This window comes from Heloderma suspectum, chromosome 7, assembly GCF_057233095.1.
Source record: "Heloderma suspectum isolate Gila_16-S chromosome 7, 16-S_ref, whole genome shotgun sequence".
Classification (NCBI taxonomy): Eukaryota; Metazoa; Chordata; class Lepidosauria; order Squamata; family Helodermatidae; genus Heloderma; species Heloderma suspectum.
The window spans coordinates 53,649,564-53,670,291 of record NC_139464.1 but is presented as its reverse complement, the minus strand read 5'-3'; the positions used below and the strand labels follow the sequence as shown (position 1 = coordinate 53,670,291).

General features: G+C 42.8%; 1 protein-coding gene across 4 annotated transcripts in view; it reads right to left on the bottom strand.

Annotated features, from left to right (window-relative positions):
• Window positions 1-20,728, bottom strand: part of NR2C1 (nuclear receptor subfamily 2 group C member 1) — a 56,536-nt gene that overhangs the window by 6,250 nt on the left and 29,558 nt on the right. For all 4 annotated transcript variants that reach the window (XM_084810234.1, XM_084810236.1, XM_084810238.1 and 1 more), the window contains 5 exons: window positions 16,574-16,758; window positions 14,587-14,752; window positions 12,162-12,283; window positions 7,843-7,982; window positions 6,614-6,751 (listed from right to left, as the gene is read on the bottom strand). In XM_084810234.1, the coding sequence (XP_084666360.1) occupies window positions 6,614-6,751; window positions 7,843-7,982; window positions 12,162-12,283; window positions 14,587-14,752; window positions 16,574-16,758 (751 nt within the window). The remainder of the gene's footprint in view (window positions 1-6,613; window positions 6,752-7,842; window positions 7,983-12,161; window positions 12,284-14,586; window positions 14,753-16,573; window positions 16,759-20,728) is intronic.

Sequence of the window (20,728 nt, the reverse complement as noted above, 5' to 3'; positions counted from 1 at the left end):
TGGTCAAAGCCCCCCTCCCCACCCCCAATTTAAGACATTTTAACTTATCTTGGGATCAAAGTGGCTTTCATCAAAACATATTAGAACAATATAATAAGCAAGACCAAACCTATTCACGAGTAAGTGAAAAACGCTTCTGTTCCAGCACAGGGGGAGGGTCAAAGTTCCCTTCCGCCTGTAATACTGCAGGGGGGCCTCTCAAGGGGCATTTCAGATACTGCAGGCGGCTGCCACTTGCAGGGAAGAGCTTAAAAGTCCCACACATAAAACAAGCCTGTGTGTGCCAGTTTGGATTCCAGGCAGTAATAACCAGACTGTATTAAAATAATGTAATCAAAGTTTGAAAAGCTATCTCATCTTTTTTTAAAAGAGCAGCTGTGTAAACCTCACTGGGGAGGTCATCTCAGAGTTTTACTCTGGAGGGCTTTAAATTAGCCTTCCCCAACCCGGTGCCCTCCAGATATTTGAGACTACAGCTCCCAAAATTCCTAACTATTGACCAGGCTTGCTTGGGCTGATGGGAGTTCTTTTACAAAGAGATGGGATTACAAAAGCATGATAAGATCCATCTTTCATGAAAGATGTGGAGTCCATACAATAAATGAAGCTGATAAAAAACATCCCTGGCCAGCACTGCCACCTGTGAGCCTTAATCGGGAACCTTCTATAGTTGATGAATTTTTAGCCAGAAACTTCCTCCACCGTCCCAGTGTGCATGTCCCTAGCAGGTTCCTGCCTATTCCCTCAGTTCCTTGAAACCGCTGACAAACAGCCTTGGAACCAAGAAACCTCGGTGTCAACCTAGACACCGAAATGGGGGTGCTGGGTGAGTTGTGCGACTGTACAGATGACCACTTGAAGAATTAGTTACAGGTAAGCAACCAGTCTCTTCTTTGTGGTCTCTGTACATCACACATACGGGTGAGTAGCAAGGTGGGGTCAGTGTCCTATTGTAGAATGGCTGATAAGACCACATGTCCAAAGGAGCAGACAGCTCTAGCCTGAACATCCAGCCTGTAGAGACTAATGAAAGCCAATGGTCTTGACCAAGGGGCCAGTTGGTCACATTTCTGAAAGAGGGATACCTTTACTAAATGCCACTGATGTAGCCAGTGCTCAAGTGGAATGAGCCCAAATACTGTTTGAGAGTGGAAGGCCTGCCAGCTCATAGGCAAGTTTGATGATGCACACCACCCAGGAGGAGAACCTTTAAGATGACACTGGCAATCCCCATCATTTGTTCCCATAGCAAAGGAACAGACAAGGTGACTTGTGAATATTCTCACTCTGGGATTTGTAGAAAGCAAGGGCAAACTGGACATCCAAGGTGTGAAGAGTAGGTTCAATATGAGTCAAAGGCAAATGAAAGAATGCTGGCAAAACAATGTCCTGATTTAGACGGAAGTCAGAGACAATTTTAGGCAAGAAGACCAGCACTACTTTGTCACGATGGAATGTAATATAAGGTAGATAGACACACAAAGCTCACTCAACCTACACACTGAAGTGATTGCCACAAGGAAAGCAGACTTCCAGGACAGCAGGCTAAGGTCCACTATAGCTAACCATTTGAATGGCTTGGTAGTCAGGGCCTGCAGAATGACAGACAGACTCCATGCCTGTACCGGTTGTTGAATGTCGACTCGTGTTGATGGAGATATGGAAAACAGTCTATGGATGCAAACCAATCCCCTTTTTGAAGTAAAGGAAGGATGGAAGCCAGCGTGACCATCTGGAAGCACTTGGAGGTGATGTATACGTTTACCTGTCTGAGGTCCAGAAACGATTGAAGGCCTCCATCACTCTTCAGGACAAGAGCAGAACCCATCGTGAAGTTACTGCTTCAGGACCTGTTATATTGCTCCCATTGCCAGAAGGGTATCCACTTTTGTTATTAACACATCTGAAGGCATGGGGGTCCTGATAGCAGTTGGATGGAGGTCATCAAATCTCAGAGGGATGAAAAAGAGAATCTGGGGAGACAAAGGCAACGTTTGATATTGCTATCTTGTTTCCTAGGGGTTTTCCAGAATTTAGAAAATTGGAACCAATGACTTGGGACTTGTGCCAGAGCCTAGTGAAAAACTTGCCCTGCAGGTGCACAAGTCCTGCCCTTGTCTGTCCTAGCATAAAACAAAGCCTCCCCATCGAATGGGAGGTCCTTGATCCTGGAATGAGCTTCCTGTGACAAGCCTGCAGACCTAAACCAAGCATGTCTATGTAAGGCTACTGAGCCAACCATTGCCTTGCCTTGCAGTCAGCCATGTGCCTGGAAGTGTTTATTTGCTGGTGAGAAAGGTGCACTGCCTTGCCCTGGTAAACTTGAGCCAGTTCCCTTTTATCCTCGGGGAGATGGTGGAAAAGTGATCCTACCTCCTCCCATAGGGAAAAGCTGATATCTAACCATCATGGCCTGATAGTTGTTGTTGTTGTTCAGTCGTTAAGTCGTGTCCGACTCTTCGTGACCCCATGGACCATAGCACGCCAGGCCTTCCTGTCCTCCGCTCTCTCCCGGAGTGTGCTCAAATTCATATTCATTGCATCAGTGATGCTATCTAGCCATCTCATCCTCTGCCGTCCCCTTCTCCTTTTGCCTTCAATCTTTCCCAGCATCAGGGTCTTTTCCAGGGAGTTTTCTCTTCGCATTAGGTGGCCAAAATATCTGAGCTTCAGCTTCAGTATCTGTCCTTCTAATGAGTACTCAGGGTTGATTTCCTCTAGGATGGACTGATTTGACCTCCTTGCAGTCTAGGGGACTCGTAAGAGTCTTCTCCAGCACCACAGTTTGAAAGCATCAATTCTTCGGCGCTCAGCCTTCCTTATAGTCCAGCTCTCACAGCCATACGTTGCTACTGGGAAAACCATACCTTTGATTATACGGATATACAGATTACACGGCCTGATAGTTAGCCACTCTTAACCCCATCATGGCAGAGAAGTAAATGTGACATCCCAGCAACTCCAAACTTCTACCTTCTTTATCCACAGGTGATGAGTGGACTTCTTGGGATTTTTCTTGCGATGCCTCAACAATGACAGAATTCAGGATGGGATGCTGGAACAAAACCCGTGCTTCCATTTCTAGTACCGAGTACATTTGTTCAAGGCGCTTCAAAGTGGGTGAAACAGGAGATGGAGCCTTCCATAACTGCTGAATAGTTTGTAACAAGGCAGAAAGCATGGGAATCACTACTAGTGTAGAGGTTTTGGATTGCACAGCATCAAACACTGGGTCTTTGATTTTTACTACCGGTTCGTGAATCTCTAGACTTAGAGATCATGCCATACAAAGTATCTGCTCTGAAAAATGACCTGTATCCTCAGATGGAGAGGGGACAGCCCTGATTACCCACCAGTGATGAGATGAATGACACCACTGAAGAATAGTCCAACTGATAATCTTCCAGTGCTGACTGTAGAGAAATTCCTACTGATGGGAAAGTCATGACCCGCCAAATTCTGAAGGGATTACCATCTGTCCCATTCAGAATATGGTGATCGCGATCAATACCAGGGCTGCTCTTGCCACTCAGAACCCCCATTTTTTTCATTCAGAGTAGAAGTAGCCCCAAAAAGCCAAATTGGGAGACCCCCATCAAGATAGTGGATGGGGATTGTGATAAGAAGGTAATTGGCTTCACCTAGCATCAGTCTGCTTTCTTAGTGGAAGGTCTAGAGACGTTGAGGCTGTAAGTACTGTGGTTGTGTGCACAGTGTCGGATCCGATGTTTGCCGTCAACACATTGAATTAAGCAACAGTGGTGGAGCTGGTATCATAGATAGCGCCTGTCAGGGTGGAAACTGAGCCCATAGAGCCCCAGAGCAGTTCTGATTCTGAGGAGGAACAGCAATCCATGGGAGAGGAGCTCGTTCATCTCTCACAAGCACAGCAGCTGGCAGAGATTCCTCCTGCCAGCATTCCTGGGATAGATAGTGACCCTGGCAGTGAGAGAGCACTGGAGGGGGGCTTGCTGGACGTTCGGCGCAGACGCAGGGAGCGACGACAGATGGAGGGCACCAAAAGAAGGCATTCCGCTCATTTGGCGCTCAAACAATGGTTGTGTCCCAAGGACGCAAGGGAAAGAGGGAGGATCTCTCCATAGTCCATAAGTTCAGAGTCTTTCTGTGGTTCCCCTTCAAACGGGGACCAACTGCCTTACCTAGAGCTTAGGCTACTCTGCTATCTTTCCCCAGTGCTGTTCCTTGCTTAGTCGCTAGTGATTAGTATCTGTAAGACTCATAAAGGAATAAAGCCTTGGAAAGAATCCTCGTCATCTGTGTCCTGAGTTTGGCTATTGGAGGGGACTGCAAGAGGCAGCTAGGGCGCTCCTGACAGCACCACAGACATAGGTGGTATTGGTACCAAGGCTGCCAGTGTCAAAACTGGAACTGCTGGAGGTGAAGCCGAAGATTATTTTTTCTTCTCTTTCTTCAGTACCAGCTGGAGTGGTTTATGAGCTCTCATCCTTTTAGACTTTTTTTTTAGCTGCAGCAATGTTCAAGGACTAGCCTGGTGTTGGCGGCTCAGTATGAACGGCTGACGGTGGTGGCTAGCCATGATGGAGATCTTGATTCCAGAGCCACGTTAAAGTTGGGAAGGATCTCTGATGCCCCAACAGGGGGGGTCCTTCAGTACCTTGGATATTTTTGTCGATGTCCTGCTGTCAGGGTGGACACTGAGCCCATAGAATCCCAGAGTAGTTCTGATTCTGAGAAAGAGCAGTCGCTCCTGGGAGAGGAGCGCGCTCCTCTTTCCCAGGGCCAACAGCTGACGGAGATTCCTCCCACCAGCATTCCTAGGTTAGATAGTAGTCCAGGAAGTGACAGAGCGCGGGAACAGACTTGATGGACGCGCGACACCGACGCAGAGAGCGGCGCCAAATGGAGGGCGCAGAAAGGAGGCGTAGTGCCCGGTTGGCGCGCAAACAACGGCTGCGCCCAGAGGATCCAAGGGAAAAGGGGAAGGACTCTCCTTAGTCCTTGAGTTCAGGGTCTGCCAGTAATTCCCTTTCAAACGGGGACCAACTGTTCCAACTTAGGGCATAGGTACTCTGCTGCTCAGATCTAGTTGCTAACGGTAGAGTTGTTAAGTTGTAAAAGAAGAATAAAGCTTTGAAAGGAATCCCTTAGTCTGTGTCTGGACTTGTCTACTGGATTAGACTGAGAGAGGCCTCCAAGGAGCCCTTGACACCTGCCTTTCATAGACTGAGGAGCAGTGTCCACAGTATGGCGCGAAGTCTGGTGGATCAATTGTGCCTGGCCTGCTTAGTGAAAGCATGACAAAAAGAACAAGCATCCTTCTCCTAAAAAGAGTGAATGCTCATGTGCTGGAGGGAATTTATTGCCGCAGCAGGAACACTTGTGAAGAGGGGCTCGAAGGGACATATGTTCTCAGGCGATCGCAAAAGAAACACCCCCACACATACAAAAATCAATAGGGAGAAAAACAAGAAGATAGGAAGAAAATAAATTAAACTTAGACCTCAGTGTGTTCTAATTTTCTGCCAGGAAGAAAAGAACAAAACAAGAAGATTCTTTATGAGGCTGCCAAAGCGGTGGTCGAAAGGACTGAGGGAATAGGAACCCGCTAGGGACACGAGCACTGGGACCGTGGGGGATGGTTCTCCCCCCAAATTCTTCAGCTATAGAAGTTTCCCAATTGAGGCTCTGTGCAGGCACAGAGACCATATGTGTGATGGACAGACACCATGAAGAAGAGAGATTCCAGGTGTACCTCCAATCTCCAAAGCTGCTCAGATGGGCAGATTACCACTACCCCCTCTATCACAGGCAACATGCACTCCTCTGGACTATTGGGATTACCCACCAACATCATGTCCGTCTTGTCTGAATTCAGTTTCATTCTGTCTAATCATCTATAGCTTCCAGACACTGGTTTAGAGCAGACACAGCTGCTCATGGGTACTTTATTAATGAGATGTACAGATGCTATCATTAGCATATTAGCACTCTGTGGAACTCCCTCCCTAGGGAACTCCATCATGCCCCCTCTTTAATGAGCTTCTGCCGTGCATTAAAAACGTGGTTGTTCAGGCAGGCATTTTGGGTGGGTTAGGGTATTTTAGAAAACGTTTTTATTGTAGAATTTTATTGTTTTAAATTGTTTTATTATATGCTGTACATCGCCCAGAGCGGCTGGGTGACCAGCCAGGTGGGCGATTAGTAATAATAATGACATGCAGCCCCCTAAACTACTGATCTCTCCCAGTGGATTCATATAGATGTAAACAACAGCAATACTACAAGATAGCTCCCAAAGGAGCCAAACTAGTGTGATAAAATGAATACATCCAAAGTATAGTCAAACAAAAAGAACAGAACCACTGTATCACAAGCCCAGACACCCTAGCCAGTTATGCAGATCTATTTAGAACGGAATATTTTTTAAGAACAAGAATTCTTCAACATAATGAGAGACTGGATGAAAAAGATCTATTAGTTGAAGCAGAAACCAATAAAAATGAACACTTCATACAGAAAGTCAACTACGCATGCATTTAGTAAGACAGAGGCGAGTTTTAAGCAGACCAGATTTTCTCACGTACTGACTGTTAAAACAAGACCAAAGGTTTTAGTTTCATGTTTTACATACCAGGACTGAAGAGGACAATTGCTTTCAAATAAGCATATTCATAACCATCAAGGCAAAGCTTCACCATACTGTTACAGAACTCCTGCAGTTTGAAGATGTGCTCCATCACTAGCTTTCCTCTATCTGCTGACAGCTTATCTAAATTAATACAAAACAATACAAATTCAATGGGGGTTCTCTTATTATTTTAGATATGTGAATCTGTAATTTTAAATTCAAGTAATTTTAAATCAAGATGCCCATGGCTGAATTGTCCATTAGAAACCTAATTAACTGCATTTTTAGAACTGTCTGTATAACTATGCTTAGATGTCTGACAACTGACTATCAGCAGAAATAAGAGGGAGAATAACTCCACAAAACGTATGTGCAAATAAGTTAAGTGACATGCTAATTCATTACAAATGATGTAACATGTCTGTATCTGAGAGAGTTGATAGTGATGGTGTAATCCAAGAGATAACATGACAACTAGAGTTACTTCCACACTAGCTCTTTTCTCTGGAGTTACCATTCTTTGTTCATTTACTTTTTATGGAGAATTCAGACAACACTTCTGCCAAATTACTGCATTCCAATATTTTTGTTGTTGTTATCCTATGTTTTATTCAGACCTAATTTGTGTCCTTTTGGGGGTGGGTGGAAATAAAACACAATTCCAGCACCAGCCTGTCCAGTATGTACTAGCAAAGAGCTGTACATACAAGAGCTGTTGCAGCTTTTAAAGGTCAGTGTTATTTTAATTAGAGGTTTCCTCTTTGCAAATTCTGCCCCTTTTATTTCGACCTGTTCAGCATAGCTGGGGGATTAGGGATCAATTGACCCTTCATTAGTCAGCTTCTGTTGGCTTTATTTTGTTTCCTTCCTGTTTCTCATTAAAAGAAAAATAATAACAAAAGGAGTAATTCTGTCCCTCATGTGTAACTCTAAAGACACACCTATCAACTCAGTGTTATTTATACAGCACCCTCAGCGTACATGACACTTGACAGACTGCCATTAATTTTTTTTAAAGGACAGGCTACCTCCAAGGGTTTTCAATCCAAATTTGAAAGGGAGAGAAACAAACAAAAATACATAAAGGGAAAGTCACAGGTAACAAGAATGAATATGAACAAGTGCTATTACAGGTACTTAGGCTTTAAGACTACAATAGCAAATAATAAATGACAACATAAGTTATTGAGCCCATTCATACCTGTTCTCAGGCTTGTAAGAATATATCTCACCTTGTTGTAAACTATTATGAAGGTGATTAACAAATGCAGTTAATATAGTTGCTACATTCATTACTTGTGAACACTGTGCAAGACCAAGTGTAAAAAGTTCATTCCAGCAGGCTTTCACTAACGATATGCTATTATCCTGCCTATTAAAAAGGAAAAGAATTATGTTAATGAAACGGTTTCCTTGAGTTCAATATAGTACGCTGCACATATTCACAACTATTCAGCAGCTTCAACATGCAGACAAGGGGCCAGTTCGCATGACATGACAGTCCATGGGTTAAACAACTCATGGGCTGTTGGGGCCAATGGGAGAGAGTAGGTGCACTGCCTCTCAAATGCCTGCCACTTCCATTTTTAATTTGCAAATCACAAGTGGCTCCTTTGTAGACTCCTGAGCATGTCATCTGAACCAGGACTGCTGGGTTGTCTAGGGGCTATAAAACCCAGTAGTTAACCCAACAATAAACCATGGGTTAAGGTCTCTCTCACCATTAAATGGAAGTTCCTGGCACACTTCACGTGAAATGTGTGTTCACATTCAGGTTTCCTAATCACAGAAGAGAATGGATGCCTGTGTATGCCAAGCACAGAATTACAACTATAACATTTATTTAACAGAAATGCCATTCTCGGCCCCTGTGATATTTTTCTGGAAATCTTTGAGCTCTGAGTTTTTGATGAACACAGGAATCAAGCATGTTTATTTTGCAAATAAAGGCACGATAAAGTAGCTAGACGTATTCTTCGCTATGGTATTTTGAAAGAAGATAAATTATTATTTCCAATAAAAATGGTCAACAAGGAAATAGCAGCGTATCTGGAATACTTTTCTATTGTTCAGATAGAGGCTAACTTGTCAATGTCTGCATTCTGATGGGAGATGAGCAGTAAGCTTGTAAATAGAGGATCACAGAATCATAGAATAGTAGGGTTGGAAGGGGCCTACAAGGCCATCGAGTCCAACCCCCTGCTCAATGCAGGAATCCAAGTCAGAGCATCCCTGACAAATGGCTGTCCAGCCTCGTCTTGAAGGCCTCCAGTGTGGGAGAGCCCACCACCTCCCCAGGTAATTGGTTCCATTGTCGTATTGCTCTTACAGTCAGGAAGTTTTTCCTGATGTTCAGCCAGAATCTGGCTTCCTGTAACTTGAGCCCATTATTCCGTGTCCTGCACTCTGGGATGATCAAGAAGAGATCTTGGCCTTCTTCTCGGTGACAACCTTTCAAGTACTTGAAGAGTGCTATCATATCTCCCCTCAGTCTTCTCTTCTCAAGGCTAAACATGCCCAATTCTTTCAGTCTCTCCTCATAGGGCTTTGTTTCCAGTCCCCTGATCATCTTTGCTGCCCCCCTCTGAACGCTCTCCAGTTTGTCTGCATCCTTCTTAAAGTGTGGTGCCCAGAACTGGACACAGTATTCCAGATGAGGCCTAACCAGTGCTGAGTAGAGGGGAACTAGTACTTCCCGGGATTTGGAAGCTATGCTTCGATTAATGCAGCCCAAAATAGCATTTGCCTTTTTTGCAGCCACATCACATTGTTGGCTCATATTCAGCTTGTGATCGACAACAATTCCAAGATCCTTCTCGCTTGTAGTGTGGTTGAGCCACGTATCCCCCATCTTGTACCTGTGCATTTGGTTTCTTTTTCCTAGGTGCAGAACTTGGCATTTATCCCTATTAAATGTCATTCTGTTGTTTTCTGCCCAGCGCTCCAGTCTATCCAGATCACTTTGAATTTTGTTTCTGTCTTCCAAGGTATTAGCTATCCCGCCCAATTTGGTGTCATCTGCAAATTTGATCAGCATTCCCTGCACCTCCTCCTCCAAGTCATTAATAAAAATGTTGAAGAGCACTGGGCCCAGGACTGAGCCCTGCGGTACCCCACTCATTACCTCTCCCCAGTTTGAGAAGTTCCCATTGATAAGCACTCTTTGAGTCCGATTCTGTAGCCAACTGTGGATCCACCGGATCGTTGTTTCATCTAGCCCACTTTGAGCTAGTTTGCTCATCAGGATATCATGGGGCACTTTGTCGAAAGCTTTGCTGAAGTCGAGGTATATGATGCCTACAGCATTCCCACGGTCTACAAGGGAGGTTACTTGATCAAAAAACGAGATCAGATTTGTCTGGCAGGACTTGTTTTTGACTAATCCATGTTGGCTTCGAGTAATCACGGCATTGTTGTCAAGGTGCTTCCAGATGGATTCCTTTATCATCTGCTCCAGAATTTTCCCAGGGATTGATGTCAGACTGACTGGTCTGTAGTTCCCAGGTTCTTCCTTTTTACCCTTTTTGAAGCTAGGGACGTTAGCCCTCCTCCAGTCATCTGGCACTTCCCCCGTCCTCCATGATTTCTCAAAGAGAATAGACAGCGGTTCTGAGAGTTCTTCTGCCAGTTCCTTTATTACTCTAGGATGCAGTTCATCTGGCCCTGGAGATTTGAACTCATTCAAAGTAATTAGGTGTTCCTTGACCATATGCCTATCGATCTCAAGCTGCAATCCTGCTCCTTCAGCCTGTACTTCGCCTTTGCCAGGGGGGTCATAGACCCTCTTTTGGGAGAAGACTGAGCCAAAGTAGGAATTGAGCACCTCTGCCTTTTCTTTGTTATCTGTTATCGTTTTGCCATCCTTATTTAATAGCTGAACCACCATTTCTTTCCTAATAATGGACTGTTAGGATAATGGACTGTTAGGATAGGGCCCTTACACAACAGTTCCTTTACTTTCAACCTGCAGTTCTATTATGAGATAATTCCAACAGAAAGAAGGGAACAGACTGGAAAGGACCACTGGAAGAACACATACTAAGCTGAGTTTAGGAGTTCTGACTGGAACAAGGACTGCATGTCCAAACTGCATCACATTTGCCCTGAGTACATAAATAATTTTTCATGAAGGTATGGCAACAGTTCCCTTGCAGGAATAGGAAGACTGGTGACATGGAGATGTAGTCTATTAAGTTTCCCTTGGTATGACCTGCTGGCTGGCATTCATGTTCACAAGTGGCTGATCAACATATTTAGAGTCAGGAATGAATTTTCACCTAGGTCAGACTGACAGTGACAATAAAAAAACCCCAAAAGATTGACTCATGGAGTTACCTCAAGTAATTTGTCTATGGTAAATTTGTTCTCTGCTTGTGGAACACTGTGTTCTACACTGAGATGATCCACGGGGGTACAGGTAGATGGACAGTCTTGCCTTATGACATGGTGTTGCACCAGATGATCTTCTGGTCCCTTCCCACTGCATGATTCTAATAAGAGTTCCTCCAGGTGTCAGCTTTCCCAACAATATTATCCATAAACCCAGAGGCAATACAGGAAGCACCTCACAGAAGAGGGATCTGTGCAGGTTAAGAACCAACACTGATCCTGCACTACAGTTACTGTTTCCATTTTCCCAGGCCTAGCTGATCTTGCTAATCCATTTGCAGGTATCAGCACAGGGATCAGCCCAGTTGCAGGTGTTTGACATGGCAGCCCCCCACACAAAAGTGCAAATACTGAAGGAAGCAATGTTTAGAAGTGCTTTAATAAGAGGAAAACAACTGAGGTTAGGGAATGGATTAAGTTCTTGGGTCTGCACCTTTATATCTAAGTTTGGTCCTCAAACTATAAATAAATATAAACACAAATATAATAATGATTTGCTTGAATAATAGAAAATGCAAGGTTATTTTTTTGGAGAGAAACAAGAGTCTCAGTTTTTGTTCCTACAGACAAATCTATAAGCAGCCAGATATGGAAGTGTCTTTTATTATGCATAAGGTAGAAAAGGATTATATGCAGGCTTCAACAATTCTGCTTGCCATGGCTAGTGTGGCACCACTCTCTGGTAAGCATGGTGAATGACCAGCCTAACTCAGAACTTTGAAGATACAGAGGTGGGTGGGGAATGGCAGCTGCATGGTGAATCCTGCCAACTCCTCAGCTCCAAAATTTGGAGGATTTGAGGGTGCTTGGACATTGCGTAGCCAAAGTGCCCAGAATGCCTTGGCCATGAAGGGCCAAACTGTCAACCCTGATGCCGGCTTTTCCAACTTCGGAGCAGGAAAAGATGGTGGGTTTGGTGGGGGGTAGGGAGGTTGGATGCTGCTGCCTGAAGGATCTTTGAGCAGTGGTACTTAAGCCAGCATCCTCCCCTTACTCAGAGAGGGGTGGAGGGTACCTGCTGAGACAGATGAGGGTGCAGCAGTATAAAAACTTAAAAGTTAAAATGACACATTCTAAATGTTTTGCAATATGATGGATATCTCCATGCCAAGTAAAATATTCTGAAACCTTCATTATATGAAGTCATTTTTTCAATACTCACCCTAGAGCTTGAAAGGAAGGAATAGAACGTGCCCAGTGCATAGATAAGAAGAGCAATCTGGAGGCTGATTCACAAATATAATGAACATTCAGGTATTCAGGCATAGGAGAAGGCATGGTGAGCTGCCACAAAAAGGTATATATATTTATTTATAGATATATATGTATATAAAAAAAGAATTATCATTTCTCAAAAATGTATATATAGTAGTAAACATTGCAAAGAAAATGATAAAAACTTATTATAATCCTAAAAATACAAGACTAGAAAACTTCATCATGAATCAATATTCTCTACAATTTGTCCTAGACAAATGAATGACTTATTTTTTTAACGAGATGAATTTAATATAAATTCCAGTCCTTCAATAAAGAATTATGTCCAGGACAGTTTGTGAATAGCATAGCCAATGAAGTTTCAGTGCAGCCCTTTGAAATATTTCAGAAAATAAGCCATAAATAGGTTGGTCATTTCTTTAATTTTGAAACAGTTAATTTAACAAAGGTATTTAAAACAGAAGGACTCTTCTCTGTCAATGACCCTCTTCATTCCAAGTATGCCCAAAGCTTCTCTATTCAGGCAAATTCTTATTCCTGAAAGTACTTGCTTTACACAGGGACCTTTCCCTCAACTTCCTGCTCTCTTCCTGATCCTTCTCACTCTGAGCACACTGAAAAACGTCTCTCACCTCAAGTAAGTAAATACTTGTTCCAGAACATACTGTTTCCCACAGGAACCTTCCACCCCAAACCTTCTGTTCCTTCAGATCCTTGAGCTTCAAGAAATATTAAGGTTTTGGAATATTTTGCTACTTAAATTGGTTTCTCCCCACCCTCCAACATAAAAAAGAAAGATGGTGAACTAAAATGATACATCCTGACTCATGACATGACAGCTCTGCACAATTCCCAAAATTGTTATTTAGGCTTATTTGAGTACAGTAACCGAGTTTGAAAGTGCATCGTAGTTAGTCATTTGCGTTAGTTCAACCAGGTCTAAAATCTCCTCTGTCCAAGTGTGTGTGCGAGTGTGAGTGTGTGGGTGGAGTGGTCATTGCTTTCCAATGTTGCAGGATAAGTTGTCTGTCTACCACAATAGCCCTTAAATCTCACAACTGGTTGATAAGATGTGATTGCCTATACATTAATCATGGTTAAGATCAGTGTTGAATATGGGTTTAACCATGGTTGAAGATGGGAAGGAATTCAAACTGGAGGGAAGGGAGCATGGTGACCCTTCCTCTGATACCTTAACCATTGCATAGTATATGATTTGTTGAACGCACATGCATGCCTTGGGAATGCTTGCAACAGCTGTGCAAAAAGGTGGCACAGCTGTTTAGATATGTCTGCAACCGGGGCACACAATGAAATTAATCAATCCATTAAGTATGCAACACCTAGGAAAGAAGCCCCATCCCATATACATGGAACACCAAAAGGAGGGTTCATATACAAAGAACAGGAATTTCTGTATTGATTTGTGACATGTGAAAGCAATTTCTTCTTATTAAGAATGTAGATGAACTACATGGCTGAGAGTTAGAAACTCATCTGGAAAATCAGAATACCTACATTTTGCAGTGAATTATTCATAGTACATTTGCATTATCACATTTCATAACTTGCAAAATTAGTACACAGAGTCCTCATGGTGGTTTATTTTTTTGAGGAACTACATATCTGTTGTCTAATACATTTTAGAATGCATATTAAACCCTTTTGTTATGCTTATTTATTGCTGATGCCACTAACTACTAACAGATTTTGAAGGAATGCAGTAGTTGGGTGTCTTGTATATAAGAATACTATACAACCAAAATAGTCAGCAATCGCATGTGCACCTGGTTCGAACATAATGGCAATCATGGATTAATTAACCCACAAATTGCCAAAATCTAGCAAGAGCAAGTAAGCACGCAGCCTCCAGTGTGCTTGTCACTTCTGCTTTCAATTAACAACCTACAACTGCCCCGTTTGTAGATTGTTAGCAGGATGTCCAAACCCAGACAGTCTGGGTCGTTTAGGGATTAACCTCCAATCTGTTGTTGGGTTAACTCTTGAGTTGTTTAACCCCTAAACAATCCAAAGTGTCCGGGTTCAGACATCACGCTAACAACCTATGAACAAGGCGATCGTGGGTTGTTAATTGAAAGTGGAAGCAACAAGTGTGCTAGAGACAATGTGCTCACTCCCTGCTAGATTTTGGCAATTCACAGGTTAATTAACCCATGATTGCAATTACATGTGAACCAGGTCCTATACTCTTAAACAAGAGTCATTGAACAGCAATCACTGAACAGCAGTACATTCTTCAAACATTATTCTTTAAATATTCACATAACTGAGATTTTAAAACAATATCTACAGAAGTTAAATAGTTTATAGTTATTAATAACTATAATTTTAAAATATATTTTAAGTACCCTGAAAGCTACATGAGCATCACTGAGAAGTGGGCCTTCTATTTCAACAATATTCATGCTTGCTTCTTCACCAACCAGACGTGCACTGGCTTCCATACTTTCTGCAGAGCTCTGACACGATGCACTCTCTCCTGGGTTTAATGCTTTTGCAAGAGTGTCAAATGCCCTGTAAATAATAAATTGACAAATGTAAGTTCAAGCAAGTTGGGAAGGCAAGCAAAGCCCAAGTATTGTTCAAATATTAACACAGAGGTGCTCTTATACTTTTCCACTTTGCAAAAAAAAAAGTTTTTTTTAAATGATCAGGCCCAGAAAATGCAATTTAAACCAATTTAAGGGATTAAAAAAGAAGAGGATGACAGGTATATGGTTCCCAGGAATCTCTAATCCCAAAGAATGAGTAATGCTGCCTCCTGGTATGATTCTCATGACAAGCTGCCTTAAGGAGTAGCTTTTCATATATTTTTTTTTAGCATCAAGTGTTGAAAGCCATGGGTCAAAAGCACCCCGAGAATGCTGATAACTCACATCATTCACTCCTACTGCCCATTTTCAGAAATCACTGGCAGAAATAAAGGTAATGGCAAATGCCCAGCACCCTTCCCCTTCAGCGAGCTTTAGAAATGGAAATTGGTATCACCATTACACATTAAATACTCTCTTTGAAAAACTTCCAAGAATTTATTCCAAGCCATAATCCCAAGAAGCTGTGATTACTAAGATCTTAAACCAACTTCAAACTGCAATGAAAGATTCTGGCTTGTTCCAGTCCTTGTAACAATCATTTCCTGATTCAGACACAGTTGGAATTTATGGTTAATTTACCCAGGAAATGTCGAATCACAGCACACCAAGGTTCTGCTTAATACATCAAGATAGGTATGTCTGAACTAAATGCCTATGTTAAACTCCTCCCACTTACATGACTGATCCAAGTGGCTTAACAAGACTGTACACGGTTAAACAACCATGTTCATCATGCCATTTTCACAGTCACTAGTACTGAATCCTGAAAAGTCCTGTGGGTGGGTGGTTCCCAGTTCTGGGAATTAGGCTGTTTGCCTCTTCTGGAGGAAGCTGTGCTCCCTCTGAAAGAGCAGGTACATAATTTGGGGGCACTCCTGGATCCATTTTGTCACTGGAGGCCCAGGTGACCTCAGTGGCCCAGAGCACCCATTACCAACTTTGGTTGGTGTGCAACCTCACCCGTTCATGGATAGGGACAGCCTAGCCACAGTGATCCATGCACTGGTAACTTCACCATTAGATTACTGTAATGTGCTCTCTGTGGGGCTGCACTTGTACCTGGTTTGGAAGCTGCAGCTAGTGCAGAATGCAGCAGCTAGGGTGCTCAGTGGGACACCCAGCTATATTCACATAACATTTGTGTTAAAAGAACTGCACTGGCTGTTTATTAGCTACCAAGCCATGTTCAAGGTTATGTTGTTACATACAAAGCCCTAAACAATTTGGGATCGAGATACCTAGCAGACTGTCATCCCCTATATACACACAGTCAACTGTGAAGATCTTCAGGGGAGGCCTTGCTGGTAGTTCTGCGACCAACAGAATGTCGCCATATAATATCTTGAAAGTGGGCCTTCTCGTGGCAGCACCCACCCTCTACAAAACCATCCTTCATGCAGTTCAGGAAGCAGAAAATGTGGTATGTTTCAAATGCCTCCTGAAAACGCACCTGTTCATCCAGGCCTTTGGCTTGTAAAGAATGACAATTGATCATATTCTCCTCCATCTTACTGCTTTTCGTATTGTTCTGTATTGTAAATGTTGTTTTTAACAGTGTTTTAATACTGTATTTAAATGTGATTTTAATATTGGTATATGAACCACTTGGAGATTTTTCATATTAAGCAGTGTATTAGTTTTATTTATTTATTTCGAAAGAAAGAAGGAAAGAAAGAAAGAATCTACAATATCCCATGTTATTCTCAGAACAGTTACTATTTTCAGATGCTTCCAACCTTACCTTGTAACATCAGTGCTTGCATGCTCATCTTGCTGGAGTTCAGACAATGATGTGTCTCCATTGCTTAAGCTTTCTATCATGGACAGCTCAGGACTACTGTGAGACATGTCTTTGGACTTACTTAGACTTGCTAATGATGTTACCACATTTGCTAAAGTACTTAAATCTCCTTGACACGCTTCAACCTAAGGAAAAAAAGGAACAAGCAGTTAATTTTTCAAACCAGCAGGAATTAGTCTTACAGTGGGACCTATACTGTGTTATTAGAGAAGATACTGTAATTGTAAACACATCAGTGGCAGAACTGAAACTCGCTATAAAGACGAGCTATTATTCAGAAACCTTTCAGATAACATCTTGGTTCATAGGTCTTAAAGAATATTTTTCAAATACTGAACACATTTACCGAAAGTATCTAAAAGCTTGTTCTACTCCTTTATAATTATTCTTACTTATTTGCCCTTAATACTAGTGCACTACCTATAATTGTGACCTCAATATATTAGTTGATGGTTTTACAAGGTGCCTGGATAAATATACAAGAAACTGCTAATAACTTACAAAAACGTATTTACCTGTCTACCTATCATGTTCCACTAACCTGGATTCCTGAATGGGCTGGCATGAATTATCTGAATGAAATGTTTCAATTCTTTTAAAGACATTTCTGAAAACAACAGTGGTAGTGGGTGGGTCTGCTTCAGAATAAGATACAGGTGAGAGAAAAAATAGCTAGCAGTCTTTAAATTAACACCACCACCTAAGTTCGAGCAGTAAGTGTCAGGCAACTGACTAGTAATCCTTTTCTTTGTAGATGTAGAAATCCTAATGAACCCGTTTACTGCTTTTAAGCCATGCAAGCTGAAGAATGTGGGAAGTTATAGGACTTTATCTGTCTAAATATGCATAGGATTGCACCCTTAAATGTCCATTTAAATGGCAAGACTCAACGGCCACAGATCTGTGAGTTTAAGACCAGATTTCCCAATCATGTAGAGATGCTTCTGTTTCAACAGCAAAAAGGGATCCATGCACAAATACAAAACCTTCCCCTTTGCCCACAGCTTACCTCTACACAGGATGTCTCCCATAGGTGCTTTTCTCTTCAGCCAAGTTCTGATGTGCACTTGGCAGGGGAAAAATTGCTTTGGTAGTGGGTGGGTGGGTAGATGGGTGAGGATTTACTCCTTACCAATGCACCCCTTCTTTTGCTTTTCAAAATCATAATACCCCACACCAGAACTTTCTACATGATTAGGGCAGATCCGTTTTGAAACTCACAGTTCGGCCACCATCACTACTTTGGCCCTTTGTCACACTTTGCATGATGGGAAAAACCATGGATAGCAAGAAACATTCTTCAGTCAGCTATCACAAGCAAGAGTCATATTGGTTCCATGCAAGCGGTCCAAGCAAGCTATGCAGATGTGAGGGGAAGTAGTGAGGCTGCCAGAGCCAAAGAGGAAGAAAAGGTCAAACAGTCAAGAGTGGAGCAAGATAAAGAGCTTGGGAGCAATGCATAGGACGTGCTTTGTGGCCGACACAAATGCCACAGATGCAAGAGGAAATTATAGGAGTAAGGCAAGGAAGCAACCAGTCAGTGGGGAATAGAACAAAGTTACAAGGCAATGAAGCAACTTGAGGCTGAGCAGGTCCTTTATCTGCAGTGCACAGGGAATAAGATTTCAGCCTGCTTCCCAGAAGAATCCCTATCCAAGACCGGCTTGCAGCTCCTGACTATCAGATAGACAAACTTTAGTGCCGAAGCTGCAAGTCATATCTATATCCTATTTCCAAACCCAGCCAACTTGAATGTGGACAACTGAAGATGGAAATCGGGGTGGGTGTCGGGCAAAAAAGAGTCTTTACTGATGTCCATACCGAAGAAGAGTGTTTTGGCAATGAAAAAAATGAGGATAATATAACAGCTGTAAAAAGCCAAAACAAAACATGACAGCTACACCAATGTTATTATACCTGACATATTTTGAGAATCCTCTCTTTATCAAGGCCAATGGAAACATACAATGCAAAAGTTACATAACTTAAGAAAATAACAGTTATATACATATTACAAATTAAAAACATACCAACAACTATAAACCATTACTAGAAAATATTACTCTTACAAACTACAGTCAGGGCCAGAAATACTGGAACAAGGGTAACTGTTTTGGCACATTGAAGTTGAAAGGAAACACACCCAGATGGGAGTAAAGTCAGGACTTTCAGCTGTAATTCAAGGGGTGTGACAAAAGTGGGGCACTAACCACTCAGGAAGTACAGCCAGTGGTATACACACACACCCATCATTGGTGGCTCGTAAGTAATGGAACAAATCAACACCATTTCAAACTTAAGGATTGCCTTTAATACCTGGATGAAAATCCTTTGCAGTCAATGACTGCCTGAAGTCTGGAACCCATGGACATGACCAAATGCCGAGTTTCCTCCCTCGAGATACTTTGCCAGGCCTCCACTGCAGCTGCCTTTAGCTGCTGCTTATTTGTGGGTCTTTCTGCCTTCAGTCTTGTCTTCAGGAAGTGAAAAGCATGCTCTATTGGGTTGAGAGCAGGTGATTGACTTGGCCATTGAAGAACATCCCACTTCTTTGCCTTGAGAAACTCTTGGGTAGCTTTTGCTGTATATTTTGGGTCATTATCCATCCGCAGTATGAAGCAGCGTCCTATCAGTTTGGCAGCATTCGGCTGAATCTGAGCAGAAAGTATAGCCCTATACACTTCAGAATTCATCCTGCTGCTTTGATCAGCAGTCAGGTCATCAAGAAACACCAGTGACCAGTTCCATTGGCAGCCATACATGCCCATGCCATAACACTGCCTCCACCATGTTTGACAGATAATGTGGTATGCTTTGGGTCATGAGCTGTTCCTTTCCTTCTCCATACTTTTCTCTTCCCATCACTCTGGTACAAGTTAATCTTGGTCTCATCAGTTCAAAGAATCTTCTTCCAGAACTGGGCAGACTTTTTTAGGTGTTTGCTGGCAAAGGCTAATCTGGCCTGTCTGTTCTTGAGCGTTACCAGTGGTTTGCACCTTGTTGTGAAGCCTCTGTATTTACATTCATAAAGCCGTCTCTTGACTGTAGATGTTGACAGTGACATGCCTACCTCCTCAAGAGCGTTCTTGACCTGGCTAGATGTTGTGAAAGGGTTCACAACATCTAGCCAGGTGAGCAGAATTCTGCGGTCATCTACTTTAGTTGTCTTCTGTGGTCTTTCAGGCCTTTTGCTGATGCTGAGCTTGCCAGTTAATTCCTTCTTTTTCAGGATGTTCCAAACTGTTGTGTTGGTCACTCCCAATGTTTTTGCTGTCTTTCTGATGGGTCTATGTTGTTTCCTCAGCCTAATGATGGCCTCCTTCACTCGCATGGACACCTCTTTGGACCTCATGTTGGGAGTTCCAGTGAACAGCTACCAAATGTAAATGTAACACTCAGAACCACCTCCAGGCCTTTTATCTGCTTGATTGGTCATGGGGTACCCAGGAAACAGGCCACACCTGGCCATGCAGCTGCTTGTCAGCCATTCGTTCCATTACTTATGAGCCACCAACGATGGGTGTGTGTGTATGCCACTGGCTGTACTCCCAGAATGGTTGGTGCCCCACTTTTGTCACACCCCTTGAATTACAGCTGAAAGTCCTGACTTTGCTCCCATCTGGGTGTGTTTCCTTTCAACTTCAATGTGGTAGTGTACAGAGGCCAACTGCCAAACCAGTTATCCTTGTTCCAATATTTCTGGCCCTGACTGTATATACAAGAAACCAATGTTTCAGTTGTCACAAAACAATTCAAAACACAAACCTTACTTGATTTCTTCAAAGACTACCAAACAATGCTTAGAACTCCTGGGGGAGTACCCAGCTGTGTCATTCCACTAGTGTAAATGATGTTGTGCTAGCAGAAACTAGGTTCCAAATTATGTCACAGAGGTGGATCCAACTAAAATTACATTTCTGCAAGCATAGCTGAACAACCAGTTGTGCATAATGCTTTGCAACTTGTTGCGCAAACACCTTCACATTGCGCTTTCACAATCCGTTGTGCAACCACTTGCGCGTTATGCTTGCACAACCACTTGCGCAAACATAATGCGCAACCGCTTGTGCAACAGAAAGATTCAGTGGAGCTCTG